The sequence below is a fragment of the Podarcis vaucheri genome (genome assembly GCF_965113315.1).
Source record: "Podarcis vaucheri genome assembly, chromosome: 4".
NCBI lineage: Eukaryota > Metazoa > Chordata > Lepidosauria > Squamata > Lacertidae > Podarcis > Podarcis vaucheri.
Window position 1 is genome coordinate 55,062,734 of NC_138762.1, and position 15,520 is coordinate 55,078,253.

Below are 15,520 nucleotides of genomic sequence, written 5' to 3' on the forward strand. Positions count from 1 at the left end.
TGATGAAAGTTGCGGTCCAACAACATCTGGAAAACCATAGGTTCTCCCTTCCTATTTTAAGACAGCTGATTGTGCAAAGTGATCTGTGAGTTTATCTGAATTGGGTTCAGAGATAGGAGAGGAAACGCTTTTAGAACTAAATCTTCCATTACTTTAGCGTTCTTTAGAATAGGAGCCAGGCATATTTCCATTTTCTAAGTGAAGTTCTGGAATTCTAAGTGCAGTGTAGGAATTCATCCTGAGAATGGACATGATACGAAATAATAAATAAATTCTTATTTTTGTAGACAAGGCACAACTACTTGAAATAGCTAAAGCAAATGCAGCTGCCATGTGTGCAAAGGCTGGTGTTCCTTTACCGCCAAGCCTGATGCCTGTTGTTACTCCAGAAAAGAAAGAAGAAAAGGTTGCACAAAAGTCTGCAAAAGAGACAATATTGGAACTCACTGAGGTAAGAGAATCAAATGAAACTTGCAACTATTACTATTTCAATACAAAATGCAGCATTTATCCAGTAAGATACTAAAATCTGTTTTAAAATTGCAGGATTTCTAGATAACTTAATGAGGGATGTGGGGTAGAGATAAAACATTTCTGGAAATTTTAAAGCTGTGGGGGAAAACCACATCTTTTCTGTATGTTTTTGGGGGACGATGACATATGTTAAATCCTTATTTCCTTATCAATGTAAGCTTCTTCAAGGCATTTGATAGAGTATGTTGATTTTGCTGTCTACTGATGGCATGCTTTTGCTGCTGCTTTACTGGGTTGGTTTTATATGTTGTATGGTTTTTATTACAATATATTCTTTTTTTCCTGATTTTATGTTGTTTTTTATGGTCTTAAAAATGGTAGGTTGCTTGGAGATTCTTTAGGTGGTAAAAGATTAATAAATTTAATAATAATAATAATAATAGTAATAATAATAATAATAATAATACAACTGCTTATTATTTACCACACAAATGTATCATTTATAACTTAGAATATAAAATCATAGCATTTTGCATATTTAGGAAATTTAAAACTATAAATGCCTTTGTTTTATAGGAACAGAAAGTGCAGATATACCCAAATGTCATATGCAGTTGTACGTCAGGTCCTGAATGCCTTGGGAGTTGAACGTTTGGCTCCCAAGCAATTGAAAACTGGAAGTGATTGTTCCGGTTTTCAAACATTCTTTCAGAAGCCGAATGTCTGAGGGGGCTTCTGCGGCTTCCTGCAGCCAATAGGAAGCTGCGCTTTGGAAGTTGAACGTTTTGGAAGGCAAATGGACTTCCGGAACGGATTCTGTTCGACTTCCAAGGTACAACTGTACTTCCTTTTGGTGGATCTTAGTTACAGCTTATTTTCCGCCCAGGTTTTCAGATTTCATTTTTTTTAAATGATATTTATTAGAAGTTTAAAGATTACAGAAAAAAGAAAAAAGAAAAACAATAAAAAGTTTAACAAAACACATTACAATACATAAAAAAGAAAACATAAAAAAATACAACAAAACAAAACAAAACACTAAAACTCACATCCAATATTCCATATCTTTACCTTTCATTTACTTGTTTCATCGACCTCACACCTCCCTTTTTTGTATTCTAGTTCAATTAACTATTTCAGCAAATTCTTTCCATCTTTCTCAATTTTTGTTCTATAATTTATCTTAACGTTCTAACCTTAAATTTTTTTTCGTTTTGGCCCATTATCAATCAGCTTTTACTTAATTCTTTATTACATTTCTACTAAAACCATATAGCTTCATTCCAGCATCCTTCTAACATTCATTAATTTTGCAATAATTCTTTGGTCTTAAAATAATAACATTAGATTTTTCCCTATTAACAACCCATTTTTCATATTCCCTTAAAATATTACAGCTGGAAACCACTTAATTTCTATCCAACATCGTTCTAACATTCATTAATTTTACAATATTTCTGTAGATAGTCTTTAAATTTCTTCCAGTCTTCTTCCACCGACTCTTCTCCCTGGTCTCGGACAGGTTTTCAGATTTCAGGCTTCACACCCATAATAGGTCTCTTCTGCTTTCTGCCCAATCTTTTACTGATCTTTTTATCCTCCAGGAAGCAAGGGCAATAAACTGTTTGCTTCTTACTCTGAGCAGCATGTCTGTGTCACAGGCATTTCAGGTGAGAGGTGGACCACATGGTAGGGGCTTTGTTGCTTTTCCTTTGGCATATGACACTATTTCAGTTTAGTGATGGGCATAGTAAAACTGAATTAGTCATTATGTGGTATAAGATAAATCCATTTATATTGGAAGCAAGCCAGATGGCATTAGATCTTCTGCACATGATGATTTCACAGCAATCTCAGTAGCATCTGTTGTATTAGGGCTGTGGTATTGCAGGTATAATGGATATCATCTCCAGGCCTGGTCTTGAATACGGTGCTGTTGCCAAGCAGTCAAAGTCTTTGATTCCCATAATTTTCAGTATTTGGTAACTGACGTTATATAGATTTATTTGCTCAACCGTTGCCTCATTCCTATTATTGTGGTGATTTATTTTTTTTAAAGAAATGCAAGAAGATTGCACAAAGCCAGGAAGATGATATTATTGTGAACAAGCCTCATGTGTCTGACGAAGAGGAGGAAGAGCATCCTTTTATCAACCATCCCTTTAAACTCAATGAGCCCAAACCTATTTTCTTCAACTTAACTGTGAGTACTGCAGAATTGCAGCGTCAAAAGTCTTTATTTGATAATTTTATAGAAAATAATTGTGACAAATGAGACTCAGTAATAATGGTTTATTATAAAATTATTGCTTGCAATTAATGTTAGAGCAACCAATTGTGCTATAATGTATAACATTAATAACCATGTTCAACAACTTTTGAAAAAGTTTGACTGCAATAGTTAATCCTGTTTAGACACACTCTAAATTGCTTAGGAAATGGCTTTTGAAGCTGAATTGCAGATGTTCAAACATCTATCTAATTAGCATTGAATGCACAAGCATTTTACATTAGTGCTATTCACATGTTTACTGATGTAGAGGGCAGTTCTGTGGCAACAGACATGGGTTGGTGCTTCGAGCCCCGTCCGTGGTGTTGCATCCCTGTTTCCACACCATCCTACATTTGTGTGTTAAGTGTAGAGGCCTCCATTTGGAGCAGCTTTACTTGTCTTATAATTGCAAGAGTTTTAGCTGTTTTTTATTTGTATGTTCTTGAGATAGATGGATGCCAACAACAACATTCTATTGTTGTAACCTACCTGGGACCTTACGATGATTAAATCTTATAAGAAATCTTTGAAATAAATGCTTATGATTATAATACTCTCTTCCCCCTCCCCTTTAAGACTCCTACTATAAAACCGGCAGCTCCGAAAAATCAGGTTACTTTGACGAAGGAGTTTCCTGTCTCTTCTGGATCTCAACACCGGAAAAAAGAATCAGATAGTGCATATGGAGAATGGGTTCCAGTTGACAAGAACAAGGATGAGAACAAGGACGATGTGTTCCCCAACCCAGCCAATCTGGAGGTAAAACGCAAAGAGATCTTAACACATGGATACCTATTCATTACCTTATAGATACATGAGTATTTAGAATCTACAGCTCATTTAAAAATCATGGTTGTGTTTAATAAAAACATCATAAAGATATGAAATCATAAACAGAACAGATGACAAACATGGAATCAGATTCTCTAAAAATGCTTGATGGAACAGATACAAATATGTTCCCCTGAAAGAAATAAGAGCTACTGGCAATCTTTGAAAAGCAATCTGTAGAATTTAGACAGCAATCCAGAGAACATGCACAGGCATATTTAAAGGATTGGTGTGCCGGCAGAGGAGATTCTGATTTAGCCTCAGCACTGTTCCTTGTACTGTGTTTCAAACTGTTTTTGAAGCTCTCTGTGTTCAAAACTGGCTTGCCAAACCATGCCCGTAGCTGTCAAGGGAGTGGGGTGTGGGGAGGAAGACCCTCTATATGCGCAGAGGTCATTTGTATGTCCATCTAAATTATAGTCCTATATTCAGTAATTCAAAAAGGATAAAGCCCACTACCTTTTCTTATGTATATTCACTCTTAGTTTCTGTTTCTTGGTCGTGCAAAAGTGTGTTCAAATTTTGGGAACTGCCTTCTACATAATTTTTAACACCCTCTATGAAGGATGCATTTCCTTAGCTCTGGAGATCTTCAAAACAGATGATATCTTTATTACTTTTTAGCCTGTGGACATCTCATCAGCACTGACTGAGCGGACCATAGCCCAAAAGAGGCTTACAGAAAATACATTTGACATGGAGGCAATGTGTTTGTTAAATCGTGCACAGGAACGGGTAGGTTGCAGTTTCTTTCTTGTTGATCTCCCCGGAAAGGGAAAGTTGAAGACATGTTGGGTTGGAGCCAGACTACCTGTGGGCAGAACGCAACCCATGAGATGCTGTGCTGGAGGAAGGGGGCTGTTTTTACCCATTCCCCCTGCAACCCTCTGCGCCCTCTCAAAAGCGACTCTGATGGGTTGTGGGACTCTAGAACAGCGTGGGAGGTGGCCCTGGGGGCTGCAGTGGGGAAATTGGCCAAAATCGCCTCTCCCTGCTCATACACAGGTGGAGGAGCCTTTGATGGATCTCAGTCCCTTCCGTGAACAGAAGGCGCCTTCCAAAACATAGAAGGACAGGTCTGGATCCAACCTGCTGTGTTTTCTGAAATCGTTTTACTGTTTCATATACTAGTGGCAATATCAATTTTCAAATTCCTTATAAATTGAAGTTTAGTCTGAACTTACAATAATTCTGGGTAGAATGTGGACTAGAAACAACCAAGTTAGCTTTCGTATGTTCTTAACTTAGACTTCCAAACACTGAAAGGATGCTATAATTCCTTTTATTTTTGCCAGTTAGATTCCCAGTACAGTACCATGCTTTGAAATGAAGTGGTTTACAAAGAAAAATACTTTTTTTTCTTTTCTTCAAGGAAGTACCTGGATAGCTCAGTTGGTTAGAGCATGGTGCTGCTAAGACCAAGGTTGCAGGTTCAACCCCCATAAGGGACAGCTGCATATTTCTGCAATTCTATGATTCTGAGCAAAATATGTTTTTTCTTATCAGTTAAAGAACGACCCCACAAAAGAAACATAGCAGTAGGTGAAGCAGCATTAGCCGGTGGGAATTGTCTCAGAACATCAAATTTTAAGTTATTTTGAAATGGATTATGCTTCTACTGTGTACCATGTAAAAGTATATAGTGGTGCGTGTCTGCATTTGAGAACTTAGTAATTGATTATATTGTTATGTTCATTTATGGTTGCAGATTGATGCCTGGGCTCAGCTGAATTCCATCCCAGGCCATTTTACAGGAAGCACTGGAGCACAGGTCTTGTCATCAGAACAGTTATCCAACAGCGGTCCCCAGGCTTGGATTAAAAAGGTAGATGATATTCAGACAGATGAGTCCAAATGTCACATGATAAATTCCTTTGAAATCACTGGAAGAAGTGACAGTGACCCACTTAGGACACTAATAGCTTCCTAAAATAGGTGCAGAAAATAAATGAGTTAATTTACTTCTGTGTTCTGTCAAGATGTGTTGCACTCTTGTTTTGGAATCTGTATCTACTATGCCTAACTAGCTCTGTGTTAATACTGGTTTCGTAGGTTAACTGTAGAAACTGGGAGAATGATCTATGCTCACGTTTGAAAAGAGTTGTTTTAATTACTCCCACGGTTACTGTTATCTTGTGCTGAAATTGTCCTGAAATGCGGGGTACAATTAAATGATGCCGTTCCATTACTTACCTAGCCAAGAGATCAATCTGGTTGCGATTTCAGTAAAATTTTGACAGTGAATTCAATAAATGATTGCCAGAGGGCTGTAAAAATCCACTTGCTTGCTTCTGTTGGCGGAGAGATGAGAATCTGAAAATGGCAGGAGAGCTTTTTCTCCATAGTTTAATGTCCTTACCACTTATTAAGAGGCAGGGGACTTAACTTTTCTCTCATTGAGAGAGAGAGAGAGAGAGAGAGAGAGAGAGAGAGAGAGGTTCCTAATCCCTGCCTGATCTTGCAGCACCATCTGGACTTGCCTGGTCAGGTATGAATAGAGGAGGCTTTGCCCTAGGTTTTCCCGAATTGTGGGGGTAGAATAGGGAAAAGGCTTGTTTTTGTTGTCCTTCCTAAGGGAGAGTTATTGGCTGGCTTGATGAAGTTAGTATTGGTGAGGGATAGACAAGTTGATCTGAGCATCTTACACAAATACTAGATGGAGGAGGGAATTGCAGTCTGCTGAGCAAGGGATTAGCAGAGTGTATGTGTTGGTAGGGTGGGGGCAGAGGAAAAGCTGAACATATTTATTTGCCTTTAAGTTAAGTAGGCAACAAAGGCAACAACAAAAAAGGATGCTTGGATACTTCACTCAGAGCTGATTTTTATAACTCAAGCCCCGACCCGCTTGTAGAACTTAATTTGATGACTTTAAAGGGAGAAACATCAAAGGTGCCTTGAACTTATGAGTCAGAATTTGTGCAGCTAGGTTTCAGAATTGACTACGCAGTACTGGAGAGTTCAAAAGACTGGGGTGGAGTTAGCTTGTTTGCTTGGCAAGTATATTTTTACAGTCTCAGTGAAAATTCTTTCTCCACATACACTCCTCCAACAGAAATAATTTTACCTTCCAGCTCTTATTGGTTTTTATGTAGCACTATTTCTTGGAGCCGATGGTTTGAAAAATGGGCTGTAGTTGAGTCAATATAAGCGCTTAGATACAGTAACCAGAGAGTTTTTTAACTGTATTCTGTTGATAAAATGTACTATACTCTTTTACACTTTTGTAATTAAACTATATGGGAAATACTGTAAATATATTATTATCTGTAAATATTACCTGCTGAAAAGGTTTTCTTTGTGGAAATAAAAGTGGGGAGCCAGGGGTAATTATGGAATGGCTGCCACCATTTTAGCGAAGGTTTTGCTGAAGCTTCCATTGTGTGTTTGTCTTTCATCACCCATGTACAGTTCACAAAAAAGTCATACTTGCTATAATTTAATTGGTAGTGTATCAATTAGACATACACCAATTATTTTTAATAAAATCTAGAAGATTGAACCAATGATTCTTGAATCATGACATCCTTAAAATGACGAGTTCCAAATAATGGTTTTTTGCCCTTTGTAGCAAGAAGTGTCGGGGGGTATGTCCATCTTCAAGCAGTAATGGTCCCGTATTTGGCCCTATTCAGCTGCTAGAGATTGACCTTGGATTGACCATCTTAAAATGCTCAAGAGCAAGGTGTTGTTGATGATGCCATCTGATAGCAGTAGTGCTAGGGTGCTCATGACTTCCTTCGCTTAAGATTCTCAAAACAGGATATACTGTCCTTAGACTTTCACAGACCAAGAGTTCTCATTGGTTCTCCTGTGCTGTAATGATTTTCTCTACTTGATAATACAAGCTTATCATGTGTACTGTAGGCACAATTGCTTTCTGCCCTTTTTGAAATCTGCTTAGTTATGCCTAAATCCAAGTCATTGGTACTCGTGATGCAAGGAGCACTGAGGGCCTAGGACATGGAGCATGGAAGAATCCTGCTGGGGAACTTTTCATGTGAGTTTGCTGAATTGTAAGCATAGGTGGGGATGGCAAAGCACTGGCGTTTGCATCCTGTGTGTCCCCCCCCCACACACACTCTGTATCCTGAGTCCTGGATCACCTTAGATACCAAAGAAATGTTGAGTAGAACATTTCTCCTGAAGTCTGTGAGGTCGAATTGCCATGCTCTCTGGTAATAGTTGGCCCTATCTTCACATGCATCTTCAAGGTCAGAGTGTTCCTGAATTGTTTTCACATAGGGTTAATGGAAAGTCCGTCAGTGGGCCCCCTCCTTGTAAAGTTTAAGTCTTTCCAGTTACAGGCAAATCAGATGTATATGGAAAGCAGTTCCTCGTAGGTTTTCTAGAATTTGTTATTCAAAAAGTCACTTCATTTGAAAAATTAAAATGGTATTATGAGGAGATGGATGCTCCTTTCCTATTCAAAACTTTCTAGCTGAGTGATGGAAGTCAGGCTGAGATGCAAAGGAGACAAGGTCTCTCTGCTGCTCACAGTGTAGAATTCCTGAGATTGAAAATACTTTTCTACAATGTATTTGGACTTTCTTCATTTATCCTGTGGGTACTAGGTGCTTTTCCTTGGAAGTAAATCTCATGGTGAAGTCAGTAGGACTTGTGTCCAAGTCAACATGAATATGATGGGGATTTTCTTTGGGGGTGGAGGTGGGAAATGAAACCATAAGAAAATCAAATTCATTCATCATTACCCAGATTAATAATATCTCACTTTACTTTCTATGAATGCAGAAATCGGGGTGCTTTGGAGTCTTCTAGATATTGTACTACTTTGATTCTGTGGTGAATTAATTAAGGAACCTAAAGTAGAATTGGTGATTTGTTTGAGAAATGAAATATTACATCAGTGTTGCATTTTAATTTTTTAAAAATTAGTTTTGGCAAAGCATAACAAAATTCAGTCACTATAGAGTTAACTTGAGATAGTCTTGTTAATATGCTTCATGGGATAGAAAGAAGGCCACATTAAAAAAAAACCAGTAGCAATTTGTTGTTTGGTTTTGTTTAAATTTGTTTGACTTTTAGTAGTGTGATATCAAATGTTTGGGCATTAGGTTGTTGAACAGTATTCTGAAAAGAACACTTTCAGGCAGAAATTATTTCTGTTTTGCATTATCATCAATGATGTAATCAGTTCACAAATGCAAATATATTAAACTCTTCACAGCACACGTGCAAGACATTCATTCTTCCTTTAGGATTATTTTATTTACTTACTAGGCTTTTTGGAGGGAATGCTTTTAAAATACTTGTGCCTAGTTTCAAAGAACTGCACAACTAATTCCATGTGCCTGTGGAAAGTCTGTTTCTGGAAAAACGGTCCTCCCATGCCACATAGAAAGCCTCTTTTGAAACTGAAGGGAAGCTATTTGTGATATGGGCTGGAGTGAAAGTTTCACTGGGAATGCCTAAAGTAACTCTTTGGAGTCTAGCCACAGTCCAATTCTGCACACATTTACTCAAAAATAAGTTTCATACTATCCACTGAGGCTTACATCTTGTAAGTGCTTGGGACTACAGTCCTATTTTTTTGTTCAACCTATATTGTATTTGGACTTGTGTGCACAATTGGATTGATTACAGTCGTACCTCGGAAGTCGTACAGAATCTGTTCCGGAAGTCCATCTGACTTCCGAAACATTCAACTTCCTGCAGTCGAAATCGGAAGCCGTGGAAGCCCCGTTGGATGTTCGGCTTCCGAAAGAACCTTCGAAAACCAGAACGCTCACTTCCAGTTTTAAATCATTCAGGAGCCAAAACATTTTACTCCCAAGGTGTTCAGGAGCAACTGTATTTTATAATGACATAGTTGTAGAAAAGCTACTGTAGTGTGTCACCATGTACACAAAAAGATCTTTGGGCGCCCCAAGTGATAGAAAGTTTATAATATTCTTCTACATCCTGTTTGCTAAACGAGAGACTGAAAAGGTTCTGTGAAATGAGAACTGGCACTGTATGGTATTACTGGAAGGAAGGGGACATCCCTTCCAGAGCTCTAGCATGACGCAGAATGTTGTGAATGAGTGGAGGGCGAAGGGGTGAGAATGTTTGCCTGGATGCTGTGGCTGTTCTGAAGCTTCCCCTGTCCCAGTACTGTGTCCCACTTCAGGATCTGGAGGGCCCTGACTACGCTGACCTTTGTGATTGCTGCAATGAACAGGATTCGTGCCGCTGAGAGTGCCCAGGTGAAACACTTATAGGAGAGAGGGGTAGTGCTTCATTGGTGTTGGACTGTAATGATGATCTTCCCTTACTTCAGAAATCAGTGACTGCCAATATTAATGTTTCCTGAGAGCAATTGCAAGATCTCCAACAAAGTAAGCATTTTGTGATAACAACAAACAAGGAAATTGTGAGCAAGGACAGACGTTTTATTTTCTCTTAAGGAGTTGGATTGGTGTATACGTTTCTAAAAAGTGGGGAAATTGTTTCACTAATTCAGGATTCTCTCTGGAGGCTTAAGCAGTAGCCCATGTATCTAACCGTAAAAAAACCAAAAAACCTAACTTGGAAGTACATCAGGCATGAGAAATGTGAGTTGTGTTGCTGGACAACAACTCCCATCATCCCTGACCTGGCCATGCTGGAGGACCACAGGTACCTCACCCCTCATGATATTTTTTCTCTACATGCAAGTTAAACATGATAATATATTAAATATCTATTTCTCATGAAGTCACAAAAGTAATCGTTGGCTTTCTGTGGGTAATATATTTTAGGGCAAATAGTTTTCAGCTGCAAGTCTGCACACATACAAATGTGTGTGCACTTGCACACATGCACACCCACCCACTTTAGAAATGCAGAATATGGCAATTAGCATCCTGGAAATTTCAGCATTTTCTAAAAGGTGTGTTTCTGCCATTGTGGTTGCAGAAAACAGCTTGGAAAAATACATTGTGCCTTTTCTGAAGACTCAGAAAGCAGAATGGAACTAGGTTGTGATTTCTAGTGATCAGGAAGCAGTAGTTAATTGAAATAAAACCTTGCACAAGTCCATTGATTTCAGGGGGTCTGCTTAGGATATGACTTTGTTGGATACCATTCTAGAATTGCACTACCCTGTGCAGCTCCCAATCCATTCACCAAGATTGTATTCTTTATTTTCACATTAGTGGCCATGTTACACCAATCTCAGCATCCTTAATTTAGGAAGAAGTGTATTATGGAAAGTAAACATGCAAAACCTATGCTAAGTGCAAAATACTGGATTGTGTGTTGTTAGATTTGACTGCACTGGCAACCTTTCTTGCTGTTTTCCTCCTCCGTCTTTGCTTGTTCGGCAGCATGCTTGACCTTCTGGGCTTGTTACCCATAGGTACAAGTACAGGCATAGAGCAAGGATGGGGAACCTCTGGCCTGTAGGCCAACCTTTGGCTGCCAGGGAGTCCAGTTTTGCATGCCAATGCCATTTTCCCCAAATTACACCCTTGCCCATGGTTTAGGGTCTAGGGCGAAGCAGACCCCTACAGAGAGCGGGATTGAATGTTCCTCCCATCAGCTGGTGGGCAGAGCAGTTGATTCCTTCAGGTCAACTCTTGACAGATGGGTGGGACTGCCCATCTATCAGTCTGATGTCATAATGTCTGATGATTGAAAACTGAGTAGGTCCCACCCACTTGCCAAAGTTGACCCATCAGGCCTCTGGGCTCAAGGGTTTCTCCACTCCTGGCAACTTCACTGCCGCCGTCCATTGTAATTCACGTGCCATATTACCATGCCTTGATCCATGTACAGAAAACTATAATAACCACTATGTTTGTAGATGGGGAAGTCCTAGTGTCTGTGAGAAATATTTATTTGGATCAGAAGAGGTTCTCTGTAAAGCACTGGTATTAAGTTTAACTTCTTTATTGCAAATACTATCAGTGGCAGACTTGGTCTGCTCACTGTAGTCCGTTCTGTGTTTTTCTTATAGGTATTCACCCTTGCACCCAGGATTGGGTATTCCTGGAGTTCCCATTTGTGTGGGCTTCTCTTGGCATTGAATGAATCTGGTAAATTGTAATTTCTTACCTCTTTGGTTTCTAACTCTGCTTGTGCCAGTCTAGTATTGCATTGGACCTTTCTTTTTTTGTGCCAGTGTCGATTCCCTCCTCTCTTTGTACACACAGTTCTTATCACTAGGTCCTGCATATTAGGTTTCAATTCCTTGTCCTCTAAATTGAAGATGAATCTATCAGCCCTTTCCCACCTCATGAAGAGGAAATAGCTTAGCACCATCTAGTGGTAAAAGAGCTAAAGTTCAACTAGTTTTCCGTGGCGTAGGAAAATTTGAAGATTCACACATGGTAAATTGCCACAGAAGTGACAATATTCAAATGAAAACATAAATGCCTTTGGGTAGCTAACAAAATAAAGTACCAGTTTCCCCATTGCTCTTTCTTGCTGCTTCTATTAAGCATTTGCTTTTAAATTAATCTTGCTGTTAATTATAGCTAACTTTTAGAATATTTAGACATTCCCCACATGATTCAAATTGTTGGCCTTGCTAACGGTAGCTTACTTAAGTGGAAATTAATCCTACTTTGACTATACCAGTTAGTACTTTTGTGTGATTTTTTGGAACAGATTGAAAAAGAAGGGTTAGTGATATTGTGAATTATGTCAAAATGGAATTGGGTTTCTGTCACTTCAAGCAGTGGTTCAGTTTCCACATACTGTAATGTTTTCTGTACTTATAAAAAGTCTATAAACATTATGGTGGCGTATAAACCTGACATTCTGCTTTACTATGTTGGCAGTTGCCGTATATAATAAACATTCTTTCTCCCATCTAGATAGTGAAACCTATGTATCGCTACCGTTAGAAAAGTTTCTGAAATAACTTGTGGGACTTTAGAGGCTTGCTTGGGTGGTAAATATCTAGTTAACAGAATGAGCTTCCTTGACTCTGCTGCATTTGATAAGGAGTCGTGAGGTACTATCCAGAGAGCAAGGTGTGCTGAAGTCCCATTGAAATAAATGCCACCTCAGTGCACTATTAAGTACTTAGTGCAGGCCTACACACCTGCTTAAAAATAAGTCCCATTGAGTTCAGTGGGGCTTACAATAAGTGGGTACAGATGCAGCCTAAGCACTACTGTTTTCATTTGGATTTCATCATAAAATGTATCTGTTATGACTATCCCATCAAGCCAATTAGGAAAGGGGATGCCATTTTTCAGAGGTGCTTTTCAGAGCTGAACTGCATTTAAAACTTTTGCCAGCTGTATCCCTTTGACTGGCACAGGTTTCTATGAAGGGAGGTGGGGGTGGGTGGTTTCCACAACACGCCCCCTCCCAGTCTACTTTAGTGGGTTGGGAGACTCTTTTGAACAGCCATAGGACATGGCATGAGCAGCTGCAGGAAAAAGATTTTTTTTTAAAAAACCCTTCCCTCTTCTGTTAATGGAAGCAAAGAGCATTCTATGAGCAGCGGGAGACAATTGACTAAAACCCTTAATTTTATTAAAATTTATATCCCACCTTTCTAGGCAAAATACCCATTAAATTTTTTTTAATTTTTTTTTTTTGCTTTTACACCTGAAAGGGCTATTCTTGTAATGCACAAACATGCACACACAATGCTTTTGGAAAGTATATGAGAAGTTCCTGCAACCTTCAAAAGACCTTGGTCAGAAAGTTGCTCTCTGTCGTCTTTGTGAACTGGATACACATTGGTGATGAACCAGACCTTGTTGATGAACATTCTATCATTACAAAGCAGGTGCAAAAGAGGAGTCGGAGCCCTGGGTGACATTGACTGGGGTTTGTATCCTCTGCATGGTTGCCCTTTTCTAATGAGAGGTTCCTGGAAAGGAGAGGGGAGGATGAAAATGGAAGTAAGTAAATGCCCTTCTAGGTGCCTCAACTCAAAGCAGTTGGTAACCGGCAACAGCTAACATGTCTCTGTGTACACAAACTGCACGGCTTGCACCAGTCAAAACGTTTCCATGAGAGGTAATATCTGTCTCAGTTTTGCCTTTCCTTATACCAGAGCATTTCCCCCCAGAGTAATATCCAATTATTGCATGATTGCAGGCAGCAGTTTTAATTATATCATGGGTATAGGATGCCTATGGAACTGAAGTCACACATGTTCTGGAAATGTTGCTCTTTGGTTTCTTAACATCGCCATATGGGGATTCATATTGAACTGGGTGTGTGTCATGAAGAGGAAATCATAAGGAAGATTGTACTCTTCATTTGCTTTTGCAATCTATTTTCAGTAAATGAAAATGAATGGAATGTAGAATGAAAGCAAAGAAATACTTGATGTGTAGGTTGATACCCAAATACTAAGCTTTGTGCCTTTGTAAAAGAGAATGTGAGAATAATATATTGTGTTGATGCTACCAATGTATATTATTAACACAAGCCGTTCGTTGCGTCGGGTGATTGGGTGGGGCAGAAAAGAGAGATGATAGTTCACAGAATAGCCTGTGAACTTTCACCCCTCTATATGGAAACTTGTTTCAGGGCCAAATCTGCCTTGTAGCTGCCTTCTTGCCACGGTCAATGCCAGCCCTACTATTCACAACACTGCGGCCATCGAGGCCTAGGTACGTAAAAATTTAAGGAGTTTTTAAAAGTACTTTAAAGCTGATAAAATGTTTTAAAACCTATGTTTGATCTTACAGCATTTAATAATAATAATATGACTCTTGTGGTTATTTGAAGCAGTTGTCACAGGCTACTGTTGAGTTGTGTGGCTAAGTTTTTAAAGAATTGCTTGTATCATGCACAGGGATTTTCAGGTGGAAAATGATCATACAGTTGTGTAATAAAGTGGGAGAAATTGGTTTTTTATATTTAAAATATGTGTAAATGTTTGCTTTTTCTATTCAGTAACTAGGTATACATGGCACACATTTTGCCAGTTAAATGTTTCCACAAGATGAGAAGAGATGCATTGGAACCAAAGTGCTATTATTTAAATTGCTTGTAAAATATATTATGTGTATATATAAGCAGTGGATATTTATATTTCCACTTACTGATTGAAACTTTTACTTTAAGAATATGTCTAGGTAGATTTCTTCAGTGTATGTAATGTAAAAAATACATGCCTATTTCTTTGATAGTTAATAGAAGCTTTAGAAAGTTCTGTAGTTTTCCTCCAGAGTGCTAAATGAAGGGTTCCTTTTTACTTTTTTTCTTTGGGCAGGATCAGTTTCTGAGAGCTGCCCCTGTAACTGGAGGAATGGGAGCCCAACTCATGAGGAAAATGGGATGGAGAGAAGGAGAAGGCTTGGGTAAAAATAAAGAAGGAAACAAGGAACCAATTCTAGTGGATTTTAAGACTGACCGGAAAGGTGAGTTGTTTTCTCTGATGTTAACAACTTCATACTGATTTGTCCCAGTCCATTGGGGAAACAGGTGCCTTTGTGAGGATTCTTGTTCTGAATAGAAATCCTGTGTAAGCCAGGAAGGCTTTGGTACCTTACATTCAGCACTTTCATCCCAAAACTTCTGATGTACAATACATACCACACGGAATGATACTGTGCCAGTGCCTATTGCCTGTTGTAGGGGTTGAGTGAATCAGATGTGTGCCAGCCGCATACCAGCAAGAATGTCTTCCTTATGAAAGAATTTCTGTATCTGGGTCATTGCTTCTCTGGTACAGAAAGAGCCCTCTTAAAGTGATGCAGAAGATCAGAAGTCTCTGTAATTGCTTTTTTTCATAAGGTACCAAAATGCTCTAACTCATATTTCTTAAACAGTTCTTTCTTGAGTGGTTGACCCAGAAATCAAGCCTAATTTTTCTTTAGTAGTTCCATTTTTATGTAAAAATGTTATGTACTGTCTATTTTCCTAGAACATTTTCTCTGTACTAATTTCTAGTTTGACTTAAGACAGGCAAGGGCACATTTTGAATGCTATATACATTACGTTGTATGTTAGCTTCACTACTCCTGTTGAGGCCAAATATGGAATGTA

At 38.8% G+C, this 15,520-nt stretch overlaps 1 protein-coding gene across 5 annotated transcripts in view; it reads left to right on the plus strand.

Annotated features, from left to right (window-relative positions):
- Positions 1–15,520, plus strand: part of SON (SON DNA and RNA binding protein) — a 36,494-nt gene that overhangs the window by 16,845 nt on the left and 4,129 nt on the right. Inside the window, exons 4-12 of one of the 5 annotated variants that reach the window (XR_014219461.1) lie at positions 288–451; positions 2,534–2,677; positions 3,323–3,505; positions 4,202–4,312; positions 5,286–5,402; positions 11,514–11,592; positions 13,302–13,419; positions 14,057–14,139; positions 14,745–14,801. Coding sequence is in view for 4 of the 5 variants with exons in the window: in XM_082221506.1 (XP_082077632.1) it covers positions 288–451; positions 2,534–2,677; positions 3,323–3,505; positions 4,202–4,312; positions 5,286–5,402; positions 11,514–11,592; positions 14,057–14,139 (881 nt within the window). In the remaining variant the exon portion in view is untranslated. Of the gene's footprint in view, positions 1–287; positions 452–2,533; positions 2,678–3,322; positions 3,506–4,201; positions 4,313–4,582; positions 4,654–5,285; positions 5,424–11,513; positions 11,593–13,301; positions 14,140–14,744; positions 14,893–15,520 lie in introns of those variants that run through there. The other 4 variants (XM_082221506.1, XM_082221507.1, XM_082221505.1 and 1 more) reach the window with 4 other exon arrangements.